The sequence below is a fragment of the Stenella coeruleoalba genome (genome assembly GCF_951394435.1).
Source record: "Stenella coeruleoalba genome assembly, chromosome: 4".
Classification (NCBI taxonomy): Eukaryota; Metazoa; Chordata; class Mammalia; order Artiodactyla; family Delphinidae; genus Stenella; species Stenella coeruleoalba.
The window spans coordinates 147,263,911-147,287,914 of NC_137149.1; the positions used below are offsets into that span (position 1 = coordinate 147,263,911).

The following is a 24,004-nucleotide window of genomic DNA, read 5'->3' on the forward strand; positions in this document are numbered from 1 at the left end:
AATTTTAAGGCGCTGGAATTTGAAAAGGTCAGCGAGAGAAGCTGATGGAGCGGCCCTTCTGGAGTTGTCCATAAAGGCACATGGAGACGAACGCTCTTGCTAACATTTTCTCATAAACATTCTCAAGGCCAGACACCGGGAGAAGCGTCGGGGACAGAAAGAGGAAAAGAAAAGACAATTCTTGCCCGGGGTTCCATTCTAACGGGAAGTGACAAATGAAGCAGGAAGTTAATAAGCAACGAGAACGCTGCGAAGTGCTAAGGACCACACCACCCTGCTCCAGAATTAGGCTGCACGAAGAGGCGAGGGCGTGCTGCCCCGCGGCGGGGCCAGAGGCCTGCACACACGCCCCTACGGGGACCCGGGCGACAGCAAGACCGCGGCTCCGGGAACCCTCCGCCCGGCCCCCGCCTCACTCCCACGGCCGGGCGAGAATCGAAGCACAACACAGCCGCCAGGCTGCCCCAAACCCCCGGACCTTGGCATTTCCTGCCCCGTTTCCCAGACAAACGGAGCTTCACAGCAGCGGCCCCTCGCTAGTGAGCGGGACCCGGAGGCTGGAAGGGGCGTGGCTGTCCGACACGCTCTCCCCCACGCCACGACGGCAGGAAGAGCCATAAAGCTCGAGCGACAGGGATAGAAATACCTGGGGCTGCGGCTTCAGTGAGCGAGAAAACAGGGCAGGCCGGGGGCAGAGAAAGCACGACCAGGAGAGCACGGCCCAGGGCGCAGTCAGACGCCGCCGGAGGGCGGGAGGAGACGCCGGAAGTCGGGCGGAGACGCCGGAAGTTGGGCGGAGACGCCGGAAGTCGGGCGGAGACGCCGGAAGTTGGGCGGAGACGCCGGAAGTCGGGCGGAGACGCCGGACAGTCGGGCCGCGGCCTCCGGGCTCCTGTGGGAAGCTGGTCGCCAGTGCCGCCGTACTTCGCAGACGCAGCCGGTTTTGGGGTTCGGGCTGCGCGGCGGCCACGGGGTGTTCCGAGGAGCTCGCGAACACGTCTGCGGGCCACAATGTCGCACCCGTCCCCCCAGGCTAAGCCGTCCAACCCCAGTAACCCCCGAGTCTTCTTGGACGTGGACGTCGGAGGGGAGCGAGGTGAGGAGGCGGGGCTCCCGGGGTCGGGGTCCCAGAGGCTGGGGCGGGCCCGCGACCTTGTACCGGTGCTCTGGGGCGTGCGGAAGTTTCTGGAGGTTTCTGTTCGGTGGTGGTGGCGGCCTTTGGGTCTGTCTCGCCCGACTTGGCCGCCCTTCCCCGCCACCTGCTTTTATGTTTGGGGGACATTCAGAAAACCCCGGATATGCGTCTCGGGGGCTCCCGTCGCCTAAAAGTTCCGGATTTTTGTTTTATTTGGTGGACAAAACTGAGGACGTTAAGGCCGGGGTGCAGCCTGGCAGATAGCTCTGAGGACTGCTCTGAAGGGCTAAGGGAGGAGCCGGGATATATAGGAGTTTTTGCAACAAAAACCAGGTCGTGGGAACATCAAAAGATGACCGTTAACAGAGGAAACCAGGCATGTCAAGTTAAGGGACGTAGCGCTTTTCTGTGTATAGGGAGATGCAAGAGTCCGGGCTCACTGAAACCCTTCCTTGGACGTGCACCTCGGCTGCCGGGGCCAGCGTCCTGTGCTTTCTCACCCTGAGTCTCCTCAGGGGGCACCTTTGGGCTGGCTGCAGCGGCTGAGGGCTCGGTGGGCTTGGCACTGGGCAGCCCGTTTGTCTTTATGCTGAGCTCCCGCAGGGCTCACTGTGCAGGCGGCTGTAATGAGAGGGCTCGATGGCTGCAACATCCTTTGCTTACTGGTGGGGCAGGTGATCCTCTTCCATTGACCGCGCGCGCATACACACCCCCCCGCAACACACAGACTTATATGTATCAGTACTTTGATTTTGTTTTGAAATTTAGTGCCAGGTTTATCTTTTACCTGCCTTAGGAATTGTCTAGAATGTGAACTTTTTAGCTTTTGCTTCAGAGGCAGCACTGGGCAGGTTCCACAGAGCACAAAGACTACAGCTGTACCTACAGCATGGCCGACGTGACCCCTCAGGATGTTTCATTTTCTCCTGTTGGTTACTTGGTGATGGGAAGTTATGAGCACATGTCAGAGAAATTAATCAAATGAAAACCATTCCTAATTCATGGTGTCCTTAAATGGTGCTACTCTTCTGGCTGCTGTGTTGATGATCTTTTGTAAGATGTAGTAAAATAATTGTTTCAAATTCATCTAGATACATGATACTTAACATGAGGTAGACTGAATTTGAATATTAGAAAACTGACCAAAAAAGAGAACTCGGTATTTCAGTCACCATAAAATTACCAACTCTCCTTTTACCATTTGCTTATTTAGCTGGTTGTTCTGCATACTGACACAGTTTCATTTTTTCTTTCAGTTGGTCGAATTGTCTTGGAATTGTTTGCAGATATTGTACCCAAAACAGCAGAAAATTTTCGTGCATTGTGTACAGGAGAAAAAGGCATTGGACCCACCACTGGGAAACCTCTACATTTCAAAGGATGTCCTTTCCATAGAAGTACGAATGCGTTTTCTGAATCTGGTTTTCCTTATAGGTGATTGAATCCTGTTCTTTAGGAGTTAGGGAAGAAAACACTAAGTAGAGGGTGAGAGTTAACAATTACATATATTGGATTATTATTCAGCCATAAAAAGTAATGAAGTACTGATACATGGTACCATGGGGACAAACCTCAAAAATATTATGCTAAGTGATAAAAGCAAGACACAAAAACAAAAGGTCACTTGTTGTTTAACTTCATTTATATGAAATATCCAGAACAGATAAATCCATAGAGACAGAAAGCAGATTGGTGGTTGCCAGGGGCTAGGGGTAGAGGGATGGGGAGTGACTGCTTTTAATTTGTACAAGGTTTCATTTTGGGGTGATGAAAAGAACTTGAAACTAGACAGAGGTGATAATTGCCAATACTGTGAATGTACTAAATGTCACTGAATTGTACACTTTAAAATGGTTAGTGGTTAATTTTATGCTATGTAAATTTTACCTCAATTAAAAAAAATCCTCCAAACTGTATGAACCAAAAAAAAAAAAATTACTGTTAGTTTCCAAAAGGATGCTTTGAGATCTGAGATGATAGCTTAGTTTCATAAAGGTTGGTCTGTGGAAGGTGGAATTAATTATGGGAGGGTACTAAGGTTTATTTATACAGAAATGGACTACCTTAGCTTCACCAGGGTGTGGCCATGGTAAACAGAGCTTGGGTAGCTTGACTACCTGGTGACAGAAAGTTATGCCTACTTCTTGGGCAGGATTGCTTGGGAAGGCTGCAGCCAACTTAAAGATTCTGTGTCTTGGACACCTGGTGTGATGTGTGATCAAAAGGTGACTTTTCACACTGTGTAGTCATACCTTTGTTCAGTGATTATTTGATGGCTCCCCCAATAGAGTGTAGGCTCCATGAGTTCAGAAACTGTATCTTCTCACCATTTTGTCCTTAGCATCCAGCATAGTTATTGAGTAGGCCCGCAATAAATATTTGTTCAATGAATAAACAAATGAGTTAAACTATAATTATGAGTATTTAAATTCTTCTAAAACTTGATTAAGAAAAAATTAACAGTGATTTTTTTTTAAAAGAAGATGTTGGGGGTAGGAGTTTATTAATTTCTTTTATTTATTTTTGTTGTTTTGGGTCTTCGTTTCTGTGTGAGGGCTTTCTCTAGTTGTGGCAAGTGAGGGCCACTCTTCATCGCAGTGTGCGGGCCTCTCCCTATCGCGGCCTCTCTTTTTGCGGAGCACAGGCTCCAGACGCACAGGCTCAGTAGTTGTGGCCCACGGGCCTAGTTGCTCCACGGCATGTGGGATCCTCCCAGACCAGGGCTCGAACCCGTGTCCCCTGCATTAGCAGGCAGATTCTCAACCACTGTGCCACCAGGGAAGCCCCTAACAGTGATTTTAAAATACTTAAACTGTTGATTTACTTTCACGTTTAATAAACTACCAAAATATAAGCAAACCATGGAGATATTGCAGGTTCAGTTCCAGTCCACTGCAATAAAGTGAATATTGCAGTAAAGCAAGTCACACAAATTTTTGGTTTCCCAGTGCATATAAAAGTTATGTTTATACTGTAGTCTATTGTGTGTAATAACATTATGTCTGAAAAAATAGTATGTACCTTAATCTAAAAATACTTTATTGCTAAAAAATGCCCAAACAATTATAGTAGTAACATCAAAGATTACTCATCACAGATCACCATAACAAATAATAATGAAAGTTTGAAATATTGCAAGAATTACCAAATTTGACACAGAGATATGAAATGAGCAAATGCTTTTGAAAAAAAAATGGCACTGATAGACTTGCTCTATGCAGGATTGCCACAAGCCTTGCAAGTTGTAAAGAAAAAAAAACACAGTATCTGCAAAGCGCAATAAATGGAGGAGTGCCTGTGTGCTAATAAAGGGTGTGCAGAAAAGAGTTAACGTATCAGGCCTGAGGCTGCTGGCCTTAGAAGAGTCTACTTGCAAGGGTGGCCACTGCCTGGAGTCAGGGAGCGTGGCGCTTGAACCTCTCTCTGAATCCTGGAGGTGATTTACTCTGCCTAGACTCTTTGTGCAATCTGATTTATGCTGGACAGTGCTCTCCTTTGGGAGTCTGGAAGTTTGCTTCCTGCTGGGCAGACAGTGCCTGCAGGATCAGCCCCAGCAGAGACCTCGGGTGCTGAGTCTCTACAGGGCTCTCCTGGGGAGAAACACTGTGCACATGTTGCTGCATTTCTTTGCTGGGGGGAGGAGGAATGTGCCCTGTGACCGTTCATGGGAGCGAGGGAGCATAAGGGAACACCTGGATTCCTCCAGGCTCTGCCCGTATCTTCTCTTCCTGTCATCCAGCTGTGTCTTCTTACTTACTACATCCGTGTAATACAAACAGATACCGAGTTCTGTGAGTCCTGGGAAATCTCTGAGCATGCGGCAGTGTTCTTGGGAACCCTTGCTACTAAGTGATAATATTTGCTGAAGTACTTGCATTACAGTGTAACAAACCTCTTGGGAATAATTGGTTATTCAGTAGCATTTTTGAGTAACCATTATGTGCCCAGCCATGCACATGGTTACCAAGGAGGAAAAAAGGAGTTGCTGTATGTAATTGTTTGCCGGGAGAGACAGATCATTATGATACATATGATAAAAGGGAGGTAGAATCAAGATGCTGTTGGAGAAAAATAAGGAGTTCCAGTTTTGGGGTCTGACAGTTCTGTAGGGGAGGTGCCACGCGGACTGTTCTTTGAGTGTTAGTGGGCCATCAGGGAGTGGGAGTAGCTGGGACTCAGACTGGGAAAAGCCTTTTAAGAGTTTGCAGTTGTGGACGGGGGCGGGGAAGGACAGGAGAGAAGTTGTCCTCATTACGACATATCTGTTAGTCAGCATTGCTGCCGTCATCTGTAGCTTCTAATGGCGATTTTCCTTTTTTGTAGTTATTAAGAAATTTATGATTCAGGGTGGAGACTTCTCAAATCAGAATGGGACAGGTGGAGAAAGTATTTATGGTGAAAAATTTGAAGATGAAAATTTCCATTATAAGGTAAAGTAGACAAAAATGCGTGTTTCTGATAATAAAAGTTATGTGCCTGGGATACTTGTTGAATTAGGATAAATGCCTCAGATGTGCTCAGATCTCCTTTATTTGTGAAAGGTATCATATTTGTAAATATACATCTTTTTTTTGGTTAATAAATTTATTTTATTTATTTATTTTTGGCTGTGTTGGGTCTTCATCGCTGCGCGCGGGCTTTCTCCAGTTGCGGTGAGCGGGGGCTGCTCTTCATTGCGGTGCGCGGGCTTCTCATTGCAGCGGCTTCTCTTGTTGCAGAGCATGGGCTCTAGGCACAGTAGTTGTGGTGCGAGGGCTCAGTAGTTGTGGCTCACGGGCTCTAGAGTGCAGGCGCAGTAGTTGTGGTGCAGGGGCTTAGTCACTTCGCGGCATGTGGGGTCTTCCCGGACCAGGGCTCGAACCTGTGTCCCCTGCATTGGCAGGCAGATTCCTAACCACTGCGCCACCAGGGAAGCCCCATAAATATACGTCTTTAATACGCAAAAATTTCATCCAGTAGTGATTTTATTGGCAAGAGTGCAACAGCTATTTCATTGTGATCCAGGTTTATATACTTCAGTAAAGCCAGTGTGTTTTTAAGGGTGGCCACCATATGGCAAAACTGTTTCCAGGAGAAATGTGCTCATCAGAGGGATGGTATGCTTTATGCTTAAATTTGAAGAGCAACAAAAGCATCGCTAATGTCTGGGATGTCAAGGGATTTGCACACTAGCAGATCTGGTTAACGTCCAGGCTCCTAAAGGACATTAGTGGTGCCTGTGCCTTCTTATCTTCCTGGTCCCAAGATGTCCCCGTTGGGGTATGTTGCATCATTCAGGTTATAAGAATGGACATGTAAGTACAAAAGTAAAGTGACTTTTTTTGGAAATGAGGAATATGAGCAAGGTAATTAGGATAATTTGAGAATAAAATGTCATCAGTCTTTTAAACAGTTTATTGCCTGCAGCTAGTACTGTCACTGGCGCCAAAGAGTTTATAAAAATGAAACGCCTTCATGATAAGGAATTAAAAATCTTGCCAGAAAGACAAGATTAAAACACATAGGACAACTGGAGAATAATACAGTAATACGCTAGTAAATGCTAAGTTGATTGTGACTTTCTGTGTATGCTGTAGGAAGAAAGTATGATACATATTAGGGAAGACACTGAGGGGGAATGGGTACTTAAGCTGGGCAAACTGGACCTCACAAGGTGGCTGAGATTTGGTTAGAAGGAACTAGAATACAGATGCCAGTTTGAGGGAGGGATGTGAGTGAGGAAGGACAAAGGCGTGAGGAAATAAGTTTAATAATATTTAATATCGTGGGAAGAGCACCAAACTTTTGGAAGGGAGAAAGGGAAGCTACCAGAAGGATGAACACTAAGATCATGTGACGGACATGTTGAGAAGAAGCAAGGGGGCCTTTTGCAAGGGCATCTGGTTCTTCTACACGCTTGGTGGCCTTGAAGGCAGGGCTAGATTTAGGTTGAGGGGTAAAGGCACCTTAGGCGGGAGGACCAGCATGAGTGTTACACGTGCGGCCCAACAAGGAGTGCGTTTAGGAAGCCTTAGGGTCAGGTGGAAAGAGGAAGACAGTGGGGCCACGGAGCCTTTGAACAGGCTGGGCCAAGGTAGGTGTTGCGTTTCGGGAGGTACGCAGCAGTTCCTTTTGGGCATTCTCTCAAGAAGTGCTTCACCGGATGAAAGCCATGATATTTGGCTTCCTTGGAGAGTAGGAAAGGACCTAACGGAACTTCCAGTCTAAACTGAATGTCCCTCGCTGTTCTCAGTGTAAAGAAAGAATCATAAAGGAAGAATCATAATGTAGGCCTGAGAGCGGGAGCGCTGTTGAGTGCTTTTCAGAAAAAAACGCCCCTGTCATAAGAAAGGGCAAAGCCGAATCACTAGGTCTCCATCTTAAAGACAAAGCGTAAGCACTTTCTCAATACGGCCGGTTTAGAAGTGCCACCCCTGCCCCCCACGATTATTTCTGTTACTTCATTCGGTTTCATAAGCTTTTCTTAAAGTTTAAAAAGGGATTAAGTATCCCACGTTTTGTGAATTAAAGGTTACAGTTGGTACAAAGTAAGATTACACTACACGGTGTGATCTAAATTGTATTGCAGTCCACCCTAGTTTTGTGAATGGTTGGTAGAGAGTAATTCAGACAATAACTCTAACCTTGGTTTTCTTTAATGACGTATTCCTGCAGCATGATAAGGAGGGATTACTGAGCATGGCAAATGCAGGCCGCAACACAAACGGCTCTCAGTTCTTCATCACGATGGTTCCGACTCCTCACTTGGATGGCAAACACGTGGTGTTTGGCCAAGTGATTAAAGGAATGGGTGTGGCAAGGATTCTGGAGAATGTGGAGGTGAAAGGTGAAAAACCTGCCAAAGTGAGTACCAAGTGACAGGGTAAGACCCTCGTTATCCTAGCTGCCGTCTTAGCACATGTAAGTAAAAGGCTCAGATGATGGTTAGCTGAAAGACGTTAGGACGGCTCTTGTTAAAGAAGCCTGGCCCTGCCGCTTTTTCTTCAAAGCTCTTTTGTACACTGGGAGAGATGAGGGCAGTTTGAAAGGAGGTTGTTATGATTTCAGCATCAGTCTTGCTGATTTTGGTAACTTAACTCTTCTAGACCTGCAAAACTTTGAGTCAGTGTGTATACGAGTACAGAGAGAGCAGGAAACCGGGAAACCTTGGTCTCCTCTCTGCCATTTAACTTGTGGTTTAGGCGTGCTCTTGTTATTTAACTTTCCTTGGCCCGTTTCCTCAGCCTACATAAATCATTTAAGGGTTTAGACTGGATTATGTCACTCCCAGGAGGCTTGTGCTGTAAATGTGTGTGACTCCACCCTCACGGGCAGGGTTGTGAGTGGAATTGGAGACTCAGACCTGCAGGAGGGGGGCTGCCACTCTGTGCGAAGGAAACAGCAGTCAGTGAGCCGAAGGCACGTGCCCACGTAAGGAGAATCCCACGGGGAACGATGAAACTTCCCACGTAGTCTGTGTGCACGGAGCTCCTGGACAGCAGCAGCAGGCGCGTGTGCTGCGAAGTGACCCTGCTGTGCTCCTCGGGGTGTGTGCAGAGGTGCGCCTCCCGACGCCAGCCTGTCGCATCAGAAGCAGCTTGGACGCTGTTGCTCATGCCTGGCGGCTGGAGAGCTTTTAAGCCCAGACTCTTGTTAAAGTCGTCATTAATATGGTAGACGCTTCTACAATTGAGGGTTGTTTTTACAGTTGTGCGTTACTGCAGACTGCGGAGAACTGAAGGGAGGGGATGATTGGGGAATATTCCCCAAGGATGGATCTGGTGACAGTCATCCAGACTTCCCCGAGGATGCAGACATAGATGTAAAAGATGTGAGTACTTTCACGTGGGTTAAAGTTTAAGTACTTAAACTGCTAAAAATGTTTAGCCCTAAAATTTTGATCTTTTTATATCAGTCTGTCTCAATGATAGAACTTAGCACTAAACCGCGTTATATACTAAAACCCAACATATTCGTGTTCTTTCTTTTGTACAGGTAGATAAAATTTTATTAATAACGGAAGACTTAAAAAACATTGGAAATACTTTTTTCAAATCCCAGAACTGGGAGATGGCCATTAAAAAATACACAAAAGTTTTAAGGTAATAAAATATTTTTAATAAATTGCTGTAAGAACTTGAAATTGAATTATAAACTGAAATTCAAGAGTTGTTTTTTCTATTTTTGGCATATTACTTGCAGAGTAGCCAGGTATATTGAAATAGGTGCATTTCTTTGGTTGCTTCCAGATTCTTATTTTGAAAAATTTCAAAACACAGAAAAGTTAAGAATAGTACATGGATAGCCATGTACCTTTACCTGTGTTCACCAGTTTTTAAGTTTTGCCACACTTGTTTGTTTTTTTTTGTTTTTTTTTTTGCGGTACGTGGGCCTCTCACTGTTGTGGCCTCTCCCGTTGCGGAGCACAGGCTCCGGACGCGCAGGCTCAGCGGCCACGGCTCACGGGCCCAGCCGCTCTGCGGCATGTGGGATCTTCCCGGACCGGGGCACGAACCCGTGTCCCCTGCATCGGCAGGCGGACTCCCAACCACTGCGCCACCAGGGAAGCCCTGCCACACTTGTTTTTGCAGAATCATTTTGAAAGGAAGTTGCAGATACCATGACACTTTACCCCTCAATATTTTAGCAAGCATTTCCTGAGAAGCCAGGACACACTTCTACTTAGCCTTAAGACTATGAAAACATCTCCCAAATATCATTATGTCATCCACATTCAGAGGTCCCCAGTTGTTTCAATTTTGTTTTGTTTTTATGCCAGTATCCATTATATCCTTTGGTTTTATGTCTCTAAGTCTCCTCTAATCTTTAATCTCCACGTTTTTTAGTCATTTGCATTTTGTGGCGTCGAAGCCCGTTGTCTTACGGAATACCATCTGTGTGTTTATTGCTTCCTCAAGGTTAGTTTGAGGTTACATATTTTAGCAAGGACTTGAATAGGTGACGTGTATGTTTCCTATGATACCGTGTCCTGAAGGCACGTGGCAGTTTCGCCCGTTTTGAGTTTTGGCACTTGGTTGAAGTGGCGTTAGCCACGTCTCTGTTATGAAAGTACCTTTCCCCTTTGTAAATAATAAGTCCTCTGTGAGATGATAACTGTGAGATTTTGTGAACATCTCATTCCTAGCCTTTCATCCAGTGGTTTCAGCATCATTGAAGCCCTTTGCCTGAATCAGTTACTACACTGACGCTTGCAGAACTGCGATTTTCTCAGTCATTCTGCAGTTACGAGCTGGCATTCTTCTGTTTGAAAGACCCTCTACCCCTCCTTCTTTTAAAGTATTACTGTAGTATTTGATCAATTCAACGAATTATACTATTACCGTCGTTCTTTCTGATGCTTGAAGGCTTCCCGATTGTCTGATGGGAGCCCCTTTCCTGTATCCCTTTGACTGTTCTGTTAGTCTGTGAGCTCTTGCTTTCTGCCACAAGATGGTCCAGACCCATCTTATACTTAACCTTGTGTCCAGATCTGAGTTTCTCCAAGGAGCCCTGATTCTTTTCAGTGGGGGACAGACTCTAGAAATCAAATTCTGGGGGCCAGGCCCTTTTCAGTAAACAGCTAGGAACTACAGTAAAAGACAAGTCAGAATCACCACCACAGGGCTCTTCACCTGTCCCCATTCCAGTCCCTGTCCCACAATGACAGCCTTGGTTCCAAACCTAATTACACTGGAAAGTGGGTGATGGAAACCTGAGCTTTACAAATAGAAGTGTTCCTTACTGTATGATCTCTAGGTTTGGGGATTGTTCTTAAGTTGTCTTCTTTGAACATTTTGGGAAAGAAGTTGGAACAAGTAAAAATCTTCTAAAGGAAAGCATTTAATAAAAAGATTGTGGTCATTAAGAACATTAATATTAGCATGTGATGAACTTTTGTATCAGAACTGACGCAGCACGTTTTGACCGAGTGGAGGAGAGCAGAGTTAAGTCTTAATGGGGGCTGCTTGTACCGATGTGTTCTCCAGGTATGTGGAAGGCTCGAAGGCTGCTACTGAGAACGCAGGCAGAGCAAAGCTGCAGCCTGTCACTTTGAGCTGCCTGCTGAATATTGGAGCCTGCAAACTGAAGCTGTCCGATTGGCAGGGAGCAGTCGACAGCTGTTTGGAGGTAAGTCTGTTGATGTTACCTTTTTGAAAGAGTTGGATGATGACTTACTACTTTGAACAAAAGCAGTTTTATGTGACACTACCGTTATCTTATTGCGGAGGACCTAGTGAGACCCAGTGAAACATAATCTAAGTCACTTTATCTCTGAGTATTTTGGACCTCAGTTCTACCTCTCAGACCATTCATTTAGCTTATAACACTACATCACTTAATTTCTCTGAAGACACTTTCCTCCTCAGCTCATTTATTCACTTAACAGTTGAGTGCCTGTTATGTGCCAGGCATTGGAAGACAGAGCCAGGAATGACTGCGACTGTGGCCGGCGAGGTTGTTAGCAGAGCATCATCGCTTTGCCATCTTGAGCAAGTTCCTACTTGCAGAGTCTGAGTTTCTTCGTACGCCAAATGGAAATACTGCTTTCCTCCTGGGATTGTTAAGACCATGTGTAATGCACGTAAAGCGTTTAGTGCAGTGCTGGGAGCAGGTTAAGCAGCTAACAGACACTTCGGTGTTTTAATTGAAAGACCCCCCCCTTGAGGAGCTTTTTTGGTGGGAGAAGGAGTCAGTTTCAACGTAGGGTCGTCAGGACTTGTACAGGGACAGTGCGTGCTGTTGGGACACATAGGAAGGTGCCCTGCCTTCACGGGGACGTCCGGGAGTGCTAACGACAAAGCTGGCAAGGTGGCAGCCTGCCTTCCTTAAACAGAGCAGTTATGACTGCCTCCCTCTTGCACAGTTTGTTTGAACAGTTTTCCAAACTAAAACATATATTTTAGAAAGACCGCCTCTAGTGACATTTATGTATATTGCACATTAATCTAGGTCACAGTGATCAGCTATGCCCGAGCAAGTGGAAGTAAAATGAGGTCCTAATTTAGTGGGGTAGGTGGAATAAGGAATAAGAATGTGTTTATTAGGAGGGAACATGCGACAGAGGACGAGATCGCTCTTCACTCTGGATCGCTTTTTGACCTTTGTGAGGCAGATAATATACACCCTTTTCAGTAAAATCGAAATATTGACCTCTAAAAGATGTTACTAAAGATGTCACTATTTTTAAAATGTTTCAGAGGATAAACCTATTAAAAGTTACTTATGCTCCTGAAAAACCCCTAGATGTCAACCAAATGAGTGTACCCAAATTTCTATCCAGAATGTTTTTCTCCTATCAGCTAGGGCCCAATCAGGAGATAGACACCACACAGTAATTCCAACAGAGAAAGGTTACTGTCAGATACACATAAGGGGCAGATTGGAGTAGCGAGGGGTTGGCTAGGAGAGGGAACGCTGAAGGATCTGGGCATTGCAGGGTATATGTGTATGTATATGTGCAGAGACGTGTGTGATGCAGGAGCAGCTGCTCCCTCTGGGGTGCATGGAGGCCCTGGGCCAAGACCCAGGCGTGACGGGGAGGGGGGCTGGGCCACACTGGGTGCCCCGGAGCTTGGGGGAGCTCGCGGGAGGCTCTCAGGGACCTGGAAGGGAAGTGGGTCCCTCGCCCGTGGGCACTGGGCGCCCTCTGCTGACAAAGCAGCGTGTAACCGGAGGCTCTCAGGGCCCAGCGCCCTTATCACAGAACAGTGAATGGCTGGTTTGGAGCTAACGGGCAGTAAATGGAAATCCAGCATGTATACTTAGTACTCAGTACTTAGATAAAAATATTAACTGTATAACTTTCTGTAGGCCCTTGAAATAGATCCGGCAAATACCAAAGCACTGTACCGTAGAGCCCAAGGATGGCAAGGACTAAAAGAATACGACCAAGCATTGGTAAAGTTTTGTTTTAAATTTTATTTTTTAACATCTTTATTGGAGTATAATTGCTTTACAATCGTGTGTTAGTTTCTGCTTTACAACAAAGTGAATCAGTTACACATATACATATATCCCCGTATCTCTTCCCTCTTGTGTCTCCCGCCCACCCTCCCTATCCCAGCCCTCTAGGTGGTCACAAAGCGCTGAGCTGATGTCCCTGTGCTATGCGGCTGCTTCCCACTAGCTATCTATTTTACGTTTGGTAGTGTATATATGTCATTGCCACTCTCTCACTTTGTCCCAGCTTACCGTTCCCCCTCCCCGCATCCTCAAGTCCATTCTCTAGTAGGTCTGCATCTTTATTCCCGTCCTCCCCCTAGGTTCTTCATGACCATTTTTTTTTTTTTTTTTAGATTCCGTATATATGTGTTAGCATACGGTATTTGTTTTTCTCTTTCTGACTTACTTCACTCTGTATGACAGTCTCTAGGTCCATCCACCTCACTACAGACAACTCAGTTTTGTTCCATTTTATGGCTAAGATTCCATTGTATATATGCGCCACTTCTTCTTTATCCATTCCTCTGTTGATGGACACTTAGGTTGCTTCCATGTCCTGGCTATTGTAAATAGAGCTGCAATAAACACTGTGGTACATGACTCTTTTTGAGTTATGGTTTTCTCAGGGTATATGCCCAGTAGTGGGATTGTTGGGTCATATGGTAGTTCTATTTTTAGTTCTTTAAGGAACCTCCCTACTGTTCTTCATAGTGGCTGTATCAGTTTATATTCCCACCAACAGTGCAAGAGGGTTCCCTTTTCTCCACACCCTCTCCAGCATTTATTGTTTGTAGATTTTTTGATGACGGCCATTCTGACTGGTGTGAGGTGATACCTCATTGTAGTTTTGATTTGCATTTCTCTAATGATTAATGATATTGAGCATTCTTTCATGTGTCTGTTGGCAATCTGTATACCTTCTTTGGAGAAATGTCTTCTGCCTATTTTCGGAGTGCGTTGTTTGTTTTTTTAATATTGAGCTGCTTGTAAAATTTGGAGATTAATCCTTTGTCAGTTGCTTCATTTGCAAATATTTTCTCCCATTCTGAGGGTTGTCTTTTCGTCTTGTTTATGGTTTCCTTTGCTGTGCAAAACCTTTTACGTTTTCTTAGGTCCCATTTGTTTATTTTTGCTTTTATTTCCATTTCTCTAGGAGGTGGGTCAAAAAGAATCTTGCTGTGATTTATGTCATAGAGTGTTCTGCCAATGTTTTCCTTTAAGAGTTTGATGGTGTCTGGCCTTACATTTAGGTCTTTAATCCATTTTGAATTTATTTTTGTGTATGGTGTTAGGGAGTGTTCTAATTTCATTCTTTTACATGTAGCTGTCCAGGTTTCCCAATACCACTTATTGAAAAGGCTGTCTTTTCTCCACTGTATATTCTTGCCTCCTTTATCAAAGATAAGGTGACCATAGGTGCGTGGGTTTATCTCTGGGCTTTCTATCCTGTTCCATTGATCTATATTTCTGTTCCTGTGTCAGTACCATACTGACTTGATTACTGTAGCTTTGTAGTATAGTCTGAAGTCAGGGAGCCTGATTCCTCCAGCTCCATTTTTCTTTCCCAAGATTGCTTTGGCTATTCGGGGTCTTTTGTGTTTCCATACAGATTGTGAAATTTCTTGTTCTAGTTCTGTGAACGATGCCAGTGGTAGTTTGATAGGGATTGCATTGAATCTGTAGATTGCTTTGGGTAGTAGAGTTATTTTCACAAGGTTGATTCTTCCAGTCCAAGAACATCGTATATCTCTCCATCTGTTGGTATCATCTTTAATTTCTTTCATCAGTGTCTTATAATTTCCTGCATACAGGTCTTTTGTCTCCTTAGGTAGGTTTGTTCCTAGATATGTTATTCTTTTTGTTGCAATGGTAAATGGGAGTGTTTCCTTAATTTCTCTTACAGATTTTTCATCATTAGTGTATAGGAATGCAAGAGATTTCTGTGCATTAATTTTGTATCCTGCTACTTTACCAAATTCATTGATTAGCTCTAGTAGTTTTCTGGTAGCATCTTTAGGATTCTCTATGTATAGTATCACATCATCTGCAAACAGTGACAGTCTTACTTCTTGTTTTCTGATTTGGATTCCTATTATTTCTTTTTCTTCTCTGATTGCCGTGGCTAAAACTTCCAAAACTATGTTGAATAAGAGTGGTGAGAGTGGGCAACCTTGTCTTGTTCCTGATCTTAGTGGAAATACTTTCAGTTTTTCACCATTGAGGACGATGTTGGCTGTGGGTTTGCCATATATGGCTTTTATTATGTTGAGGAAAGTTCCCTCTAGGCCTACTTTCTCGAGGGTTTTTATCACAAATGGGTGTTGAATTTTGTCGAAAGCTTTCTCTGCATCTATTGAGATGACCATATGGTTTTTCTCCTTCAATTTGTTAATATGGTGTATCACATTGATTGATTTGCGTATATTGAAGAATCCTTGCATCCCTGGGATAAACCCCACTTGATCATAGTGTATGATCCTTTTAATGTGCTGTTGGATTGTGTTTGCTACTATTTTGTTGAGGATTTTTGCATCTGTGTTTATCAGTGATATTGGCCTGTAGTTTTCTTTCTTTGTGACATCCTTGTCTGGTTTTGGTATCAGGGTGATGGTGGCCTCGTAGAATGAGTTTGGGAGTGTTCCTCCCTCTGCTATAGTTTGGAAGGTTTTGAGAAGGATAGGTGTTAACTCTTCTCTAAATGATGCATAAAATTCGCCTGTGAAGCCGTCTGGTCCTGGGCTTTTGTTTGTTGGAAGTTTTTTTTTTGTGTGTGTGTGTGTGGTACGCGGGCCTCTCACTGTTGCGGCCTCTCCCATTGTGGAGCACAGGCTCCGGTCACGCAAGCTCAGGGGCCATAGCTCATGGGCCCAGCCGCTCCGAGGCACGTGGGATCTTCCTGGACCAGGGCACGAACCCGTGTCCCTTGCATCGGCAGGCGAACTCTCAACGACTGCGCCACCAGGGAAGCCCTTGTTGGAAGATTTTTAATCACAGTTTCAATTTCAGTGCTTGTGATTGGTCTGTAGATATTTTCTATTTCTTCCTGGTTCGGTCTTGGAAGGTTGTGCATTTCTAAGAATTTGTCCATTTCTTCCAGGTTGTCCACTTTATTGGCATACACTTGCTTGTAGTAATCTCTCATGATCCTCTGTATTTCGGCAGTGTCATTTGTTACTTCTCATTTTTCATTTGTAATTCTATTGATTTGAGTCTTCTTTTTTTTTTTGATAAGTCTGGCTAATGGTTTATCAATTTTGCTTATTTTCTCAAAGAATCAGTTCTTAGTTTTATTGCTCTTTGCTATCGTTTCCTTCACTTCTTTTCCTTTATTTCTGATTGGATCTTTATGATTTCTTTCCTAATGCTAACTTTGGGGGGTTTTTGTTCTTCTTTCTCTAATTGCTTTAGGTGTAAGGTTAGGTTGTTTATTTGAGATGTTTCTTGAGGTAGGATTGTACTGCTATAAACTTCCCTCTTAGAACTGCTTTTGCTGCCTCCTATAGGTTTTGGGTCATCATGTTTTCATTGTCATTTGTTTCTAGGTATTTTTTGATTTCCACTTTGATTTCTTCAGTGATCTCTTGGTTTTTTAGTAGCATATTATTTAGACTCCATGTGTTTGTTATCTCTTTTTCCTGTAATTGATACCTAGTTTCAGCATTGTGGTTGGAAAAGATACTTGATACGATTTCAATTTTCTTAAATTTACCAAGGCTTGATTTGTGACCCAAGATGTGATCTATCCTGGAGAATGTTCCATGAGCACTTGAGACGAACGTATATTCTGTTGTTTTTGGGTGGAATGTCTTATAAATATCAATTAAATCCATCTTGTTTAATGTATCATTTAAAGCTTGTGTTTCCTTATTTATTTTCATTTTTGATGATCTGTCCATTGGTGAAAGTGGGGTGTTAAAGTCCCCTACTATGATTGTGTTACTGTTGATTTCCCCTTTTATGGCTGTTAGCCTTTGCCTTATGTATTGAGGTGCTCCTATGTTGGGTGCATAAATATTTACAATTGTTATATCTTCTTTTTGGATCGATCCCTTGATCATTATGTACTGTCCTTCTTTGTCTCTTGTAATAGTCTTTGTTTTAAAGTCTGTTTTGTCTGATATGAGAATTGCTACTCCAGCTTTCTTTTGGTTTCCATTTGCATGGAATATCTTTTTCCATCCCCTCACTTTCAGTCTGTATGTGTCCCGAGGTCTGAAGTGGGTCTCTTGTAGACAGCATATATATGGGTCTTGTTTTTCTATCCATTCAGCCAGTCTGTGTCTTTTGGTTGGAGCATTTAATCCATTTACATTTAAGGTAATTATTGATATGTATGTTCCTATTACCATTTTCTTAATTGTTTTGGGTTTATTATTGTAGGTCTTTTCCTTCTCCTGTGTTTCCTGCCTAGAGAAGTATCTTTAGCGTTTGTTGTAAAGCTGGTTTGGTGTTGCTGAATTCTCTTAGCTTTTGCTTGTCTGTAAAGGTTTTAATTTCTCCATCAAATCTGAATGAGATCCTTGCTGGGTAGAGTAATCTTGGTTGTAGGTTTTTCTCCTTCATCACTTTAAATATGTCCTGCCACTCCGTTCTGGCTAGTAGAGTTTCTGCTGAAAGATCAGCTGTTAACCTTATGGGGATTCCCTTATGTGTTATTTGTTGTTTTTCCCTTGCTGCTTTTCATATTTGTTCTTTGTATTTAATTTTTGATAGTTTGATTAATATGTGTCTTGGCATGTTTCTCCCTGGATTTATCCTGTATGGGACTCTCTGTGCTTCCTGGACTTGATTAACTATTTCCTTTCCCATATTAGGGAAGTTTTCAACTATAATCTCTTCAAATATTTTCTCAGTCATTTTCTTTTTCTCTTCTTCTTCTCGGACCCCTATAATTTGAATGTTGGTGTGTTTAATGTTGTCCCAGAGGTCTCTGAGACTGTCCTCAATTCTTTTCATTCTTTTTTCTTTATTCTGCTCTGAGGTAGTTATTTCCACTATTTTATCTTCGAGGTCACTTATCCGTTCTTCTGCCTCAGTTATTCTGCTATTGATAACCTTCTAGAGAATTAATCTCATTTATTGTGTTGTTCATCATTGTTTGTTTGCTCTGTAGTTCTTCTAGGACCTTGTTAAACGTTTCTTGTATTTTCTCCATTCTATTTCCAAGATTTTGGATCATCTTTACTGTCATTGTTCTGAATTCTTTTTCAGGTAGAGTGCCTATTTCCTCTTCATTTGTTAGGTCTGGTGGGTTTTTGCCTTGCTCCTTCATCTGCTGTGTGTTTCTCTGTCTTCTCCTTTTGCTTAACTTACTGTGGTCTCCTTTTTGCAGGCTGCAGGTTCATAGTTCCCGTTGTTTTTGATGTCTGCCCCCAGTGGCTAAGGTTGGTTCAGTGGGTTGTGTAGGCTTCCTGGTGGAGGGGACTAGTGCCAGTGTTCTGGTGGATGAGGCTGGATCTTGTCTTTCTGGTGGGCAGGTCCACGTCTGGTGGTGGGTTTTGGGGTGTCTGAGGCCTTATTATGATTTTAGGCAGCCTCTCTGCTAATGGGTGGGTTTGTGTTCCTGTCTTGCTAGTTGTTTGGCATAGGGTGTCCAGCACTGGAGATTGCTGGCCGTTGGGTGGAGCTGGGCCTTGGTGTTGAGATGGAGAATTCTGGGAGAGTTTCGCTGTTTGATATTATGTGGAGCTGGGAGGTCTCTGGTGGACCAGTGTCCTGAACTTGGCTCTCCCACCTCAGAGGCTCAGGCCTGACACCTGGCTGGAGTACCAAGAGCCTGTCCTCCACGCAGCTCAGAATAAAATGTAGAAAAAAAAGAAAGAAAGAAAAAGAAGGTAAAATAAAATAAAGTAAAATAAAGTTATTAAAATAAAAAATATTAAGAAAAAAATTTTGTAAGTAATAATAATAATAAAAAAAAAAAAAACGGACAGACAGAACCCTAGGACAAATGGTAAAAGAAAGCTATACAGACAAAACCACACACAGAAGCATACACATACACACTCAGAAAAAGAGAAAAAGGGAAAAAAAAATATATCGTTGCTCCCAAAGTCCACCTCCTCAATTTGGGATGATTGTCTATTCATGTATTCCACAGATGCAGGTACATCAAGTTTATTGTGGAGCTTTAATCCGCTGCTCCTGAGGCTGCTGGGAGAGATTTCCCTTTCTCTTCTTTGTTCGCACAGCTCCTGGGGTTCAGCTTTGGATTTGGCCCCGCCTCTGCGTGTAGGTCGCCGGAGGGCGTCTGTTCTTCGCTCAGACAGGACGGGGTTAAAGGAGCCGCTGATTCGGGGGCTCTGGCTCACTCAGGCCGGGGGGAGGGAGGGGTACGGATGTGGGGCGAGCCTGCAGCGGCAGAGGCCGGCATAACATTGCACCAGCCTGAGGCGCGCTGTGTGTTCTCCCGGGGAGTTGTCCCTGGATCCCGGGACCCTGGCAGTGGCGGGCTGCACAGGCTCCCCGGAAGGGAGGTGTGGATAGTGACCTGTGCTCGCACACAGGCTTCTTGGTGGCGGCAGCAGCAGCCTTAGCGTCTCATGCCCGTCTCTGGGGTCCGCGCTTTTAGCCGCGGCTCGTGCCCGTGTCTGGAGCTCATTTAGGTGGTGCTCTGAATCCCCTCTCCTCGCGCACCACCTGCCTCTTCAGCAGCTCCAGACTTTTCCTGGACTCCCTCCCGGCTAGCTGTGGTGCACTAACCCACTTCAGGCTGTGTTCACGCCGCCAATCCCAGTCCTCTCCCTGGGATCCGACCAAAGCCCAAGCCTTAGCTCCCAGTCCCCGCCCACCCCGGTGGGTGAGCAGACAAGCCTCTCAGGCTGGTGAGTGCTGGTCGGCACCGATCCTCCGTGCGGGAATATCTCTGCTTTGCCCTCCGCACCCACCCCTGTGGCTGCGCTCTCCTCCGTGGCTCCAAAGCTTCCCCCCTCTGCCATCCGCAGTCTCAGCCCATGAAGGGGCTTCTAGTGTGTGGAAACCTTTCCTCCTTCATGGCTCCCTGCCAGAGGTGCGGGTCCCGTCCCTATTCTTTTCTCTTTGTTTTTTCTTTTTCTTTTGCCCTACCCAGGTACGTGGGGGAGTTTCTTGCCTTTTGGGAGGTCTGAGGTGTTCTGTAGTTGTTCCATGTGTAGATGTAGTTTTGATGTATCTGTGGGGAGGAAGGTGATGTCCACGTCTTACTCTTCCGCCATCTTGAAGCTCCTCTCTGTTTTAAATTTTAATTAAAAAAGAAAACCACTTTCATAACTCATAACCTAATATTTCTTTAATTTTTTTTCCCAATTAAAGGCTGATCTTAAGAAAGCTCAGGAGATAGCACCAGAGGATAAAGGTAAGTTGGCAGTTTCTGTAGTGCAAGTTCATTTTGTCCCTTAAGAATTGATCCTCATGAACTAGCATACGCTTTGCCACTTAAGAGGTTGCCTTGTCCAGCAGATACTGCAGAGCGCCTTTTCCAGGCCAGACTCCAGGCGTGCTGGAGAAAGCACAAGTCAGGGTCCTGCCTTCAGCTTACACTGCAGCCACTGTCCACGTGTCTGAAGACTGTGTGCTCTGCTGTCCTGTAATTCTAGATGGAAGAGCAGCGTTAGAAGACACAGTATTTAGGGCGAATTTAGTGTTTGGGACCATTTCTTAAGCTGAACGTGGCCATTACCTAAGTATTCTAGCTACTGAATATGTTTTAGGAAAGTTTTGGAAAGCTGTGACAAAAATAAGCCTGTTTTTCAAATAAACCAAGTATACATGGTGATTCTAGGTCTAGATGTGGACATAGGTCTTTGGGGAGGCACTTCAGTGGGGTCCCCCCTCTGATGGAAGGGAGAAGGCGTATCTGTGTGTAATTCAGTTAGTTCTCTTGGTGGACAGTCTCCTAAAATTGTGCTCTGTGGTTTTTATGTTTGTGTGGTTGCTTTCTCCAAGTAAAATACACTGTTAATACGGCTCAGTTACCCTTCGAAGAGTTATATCATTTTTTATCACACTAAAGCATGAGTTTGCTGGCCAGCCTAATTTTTTGGATGTTTTGAGAAATAACTCATATTACATATTTATTTTGCAGCTATCCAGGCAGAATTGCTGAAAGTCAAGCAAAAGATAAAGGCACAGAAAGATAAAGAGAAGGCAGCTTACGCAAAAATGTTTGCTTAATAAGGAATTCAGTTTTGCTTAAGTATGCATTGAAGTGAGACAATTAAAGGATCTTGTCTATTATGTATGATCCCTAATGTGTTCCCTCTGAGAATTCAGTTCCCATTGTTTGCAGTCTAGGAATACAGGTAGGGATTCACTCTTAATAGACCAGTGTTACAAAATATGCTGAAGTTGAACTCATTTTAAATGGTTCTCTGCATTACAAAGGATAATGGTGTCCAGTGTATTTTAAACTTCTAGACACATCTTGTTTGAATAAACAGATGAAAAGTTAAGTATGTATGTTGTTTCTCTCAGTTCTTTGATGCATCTCTCTGTGACGTGTGTGCAGGGCTGGCAGACGTCTCTAAAGGGTCAGGTAGACATTACAGTCTGTCACAGCTACCCAGTTCTGCACTTGGAGCTCAAAAGCTCCCATCGACAGTGTGTAAGCCAGGAGGCACTGCTGTGTTCCAGTAAAACTGCGTAAGAAGAGTGGTGGGCTGGACGCCAACCTCTGGTCTAGGAGATACACTTCGCTGGAAGTGCTGAGCCTGATGAGGCAAATGTACACTGGAGGCCAGTGGTGCCAATAGTGTTTGACTCTCGGAAGACTTGGAGAGAGAAGTAGATGCTACATCACTTATAAAGTTTTATTTGAGAGATTCATAATATGGGACAGTTTTAGGTATAGTATAAAATTATTTCACTGATAATTACTTTATGAACATTCTGATTAAAAATATATTTAAGCTTTTTTTGACACCTGTGAACTTCCAAACATTTGAAGTTAACTTGCCGTCCATTTTAGAGACACTGGCACGGGTGAAGCCGGCTGCAGTTTACATTCCATTGTATGCTGGGCCTCCACCGCCTTCGGGTACCACCCAGTTAATATTCTGACTTGGATCCTTAATATCACATGTTTTACAGTGCACACAGTTCTGAGCATTTATCTGTAGCCGAAATCCATCACCTTGTTCCAAAGGTACAAATTCATAAACTCCTGTAAGAAAACATACACAACTCTGTGCAGTAGCTGCCTTTAAAGCAGAGGCTAAAGTCCTGGAGAAATTAGCCACAGAAGCCCTCAGCGTTTGTGGACTGAATGTTTACCCACAGAATATTACAGAGATCTGGGTGTGTGCATTTGCTGTTGTATAAATTAAAAATGATAAAAGCAGAAGGTACAGCAGCATGTGGCTGAGTTGGTGTTACCAACAAGGGAACTCGAGGTTGAGCAGTTTTCGGGTGTGATGTTATATACGGACATACTTCAGAGACCCAGACGCCGCAATAAAGTGAATTATCACAATAGAGCAAGTCATGTGAATTTTTTTGTTGCCAGTGCATATGTAACAGTTACATTTACGCTACTTTGCAGTCTGTGAAGCGTGCAATAACAGCATTATGTCTAAAAAACAATGTACATGCCTTACTTAAAATACACTTTATTGCTAAAAAATGCTATCTGAGCCTTCAGCGAGTCATACTAACATCAAAGATCACGGAGCACAATATCAAATACAATAATGAGAAAGTTTGAAATTTTGCAAGAATTACCGCATGTGACACGTGGAGTGAGCAAATGGAAAAATGGCGCCAGTAGGCTTCTTCAGCACGGGGTTGCCAGGGACCTTCGCTTTGTAAAAAAAGCAGTATCTGCCAGGTGCAATAAAGTGAGATCTTCCCGTATACATGTGTGCCACGACTGCACAGACAGATTAGGTCAGCCCTTACCCTCAGCTTACAACCCAGTGAGATGACAGAAATGGTGAAAAGATAAAAGTCAAGACAGTCAAGGTCCCTCCCTCACAGAGCGTATGTTCTAGTTCCTGTCCAGAATGTACTGATTTTCACACACCTGAATGCTGTTCTACCAGCACTCGAGACCCAGTTCCTACTATAATTCTAGTTGAAAGCTCAGCACTGGAAGATACTGTATCCATGATGGATTTAAAGTCCAGGACGACTTCCCTGAGCTGCATGTGGCCAAAATCTAGTATTTTAGGCTATGTACACATATATAATATATATGTGTGTGTGTACATGAGCATACATATATACAGACAGGAGCAGCCATGACAGAAACGATTTTTTTTTAAGTCACGTGAACACGGAAAGAGGTGTTTGGTGCTTTTCCCCGTAACCCCTAACCTCGCGCTGAGGGTGAAAAGAGAAAGGCTGCTTTTGAGAAATGCCATCTGAATTAGGCTTAACGAGAAATCCCTACTACTATAGCATTAGAGTAGAAACATAAGAATAATGAGTTTTCAAAAGGAAGCTGGAGATGGGAGTCATTCACAATTTCCAAGCAATAGAAGGAGAAATTTCTTTAAAAAAACGGAAGCCTATTTCTAACGTGTTTCAAGCAAATCCTCCTATTGACGTTTCAAGAGTGGATGGAAATGAGTGCACTGACCTGCAGGGCAGAACCGCTGCTCAGGCCCGTCGTATATGGTCAGGTTTCTGTTTACAGGTACACTGTCATCTTTCAAGGTCAGATGTGCCGGCTGGTCGTGTTCATGGTTGGTGCCACTCAGAGCCACGGACGACAAAAGGTCAAAACTGATCTGCCCGTCTGGTTTTGGATACTCAATAGGTGTGCAGTCCTTGGCTGGCCTGAGCTGATCGGAGTCAGAACCTTCCCAAGTTTTGAGGAAGGTTTTTAGTAAAAATGTATCTAATTCTAAAGTACTTCCTTAGACATTTTAATAAAAACCTGTAAATACTATACTGAAGAAATAAGACTTTAGCCCTCTTTCAACAATGATACCCTGTCTTCCTAAAGATACTGAATTCATCATTTCTCTA

The 24,004-nt window shown here is 44.1% G+C and overlaps 2 protein-coding genes across 5 annotated transcripts in view; one reads left to right on the forward strand and one right to left on the reverse strand.

Annotated features, from left to right (window-relative positions):
• The first annotated feature begins 843 nt into the window (after nt 1-843).
• Nucleotides 844-21,452, forward strand: PPID (peptidylprolyl isomerase D). Of its 2 annotated transcripts, XR_013828017.1 has the most exons (11): nt 844-1,096; nt 2,392-2,532; nt 5,459-5,565; nt 7,790-7,978; nt 8,823-8,945; nt 9,110-9,216; nt 11,101-11,242; nt 12,926-13,012; nt 18,390-18,441; nt 20,348-20,390; nt 21,120-21,159. XR_013828017.1 is itself a non-coding variant. In XM_079919504.1 (10 exons), exons 1-10 carry the CDS (start codon nt 1,012-1,014, stop codon nt 21,206-21,208), a joined length of 1,113 nt encoding a protein of 370 aa, XP_079775630.1. In that variant the 5' UTR covers nt 844-1,011; the 3' UTR covers nt 21,209-21,452. The 2 variants fall into 2 exon arrangements, 1 of the variants encoding a protein (XP_079775630.1); XM_079919504.1 differs by lacking the exon at nt 18,390-18,441 and having other exon boundaries at nt 21,120-21,452.
• Nucleotides 21,453-21,844: 392 nt separating this feature from the next.
• The window catches only part of ETFDH (electron transfer flavoprotein dehydrogenase), a 35,080-nt gene continuing 32,920 nt past the window's right edge, over nt 21,845-24,004 (reverse strand). The window contains exons 12-14 of one of the 3 annotated variants that reach the window (XR_013828016.1): nt 23,613-23,834; nt 22,754-22,852; nt 22,098-22,196 (exon numbers count right to left, since the gene is read on the reverse strand). Coding sequence is in view for 2 of the 3 variants with exons in the window: in XM_079919502.1 (XP_079775628.1) it covers nt 22,033-22,196; nt 23,613-23,834 (386 nt within the window). In the remaining variant the exon portion in view is untranslated. Of the gene's footprint in view, nt 22,197-22,753; nt 22,853-23,612; nt 23,835-24,004 lie in introns of all 3 variants that reach the window. The other 2 variants (XM_079919502.1, XM_079919503.1) reach the window with 2 other exon arrangements.

Coding starts and splice junctions, on each gene's coding strand:
- PPID (XM_079919504.1), top strand. CDS start 1,012: ATGTCGCACCCGTCCCCCCAGGCTAAGCCGTCCAACCCCAGTAACCCC. Junction 2,533..5,458: donor AGGATGTCCTTTCCATAGAA/GTACGAATGCGT, acceptor CCTTTTTTGTAG/TTATTAAGAAATTTATGATT. Junction 20,391..21,119: donor GATAGCACCAGAGGATAAAG/GTAAGTTGGCAG, acceptor TTTATTTTGCAG/CTATCCAGGCAGAATTGCTG.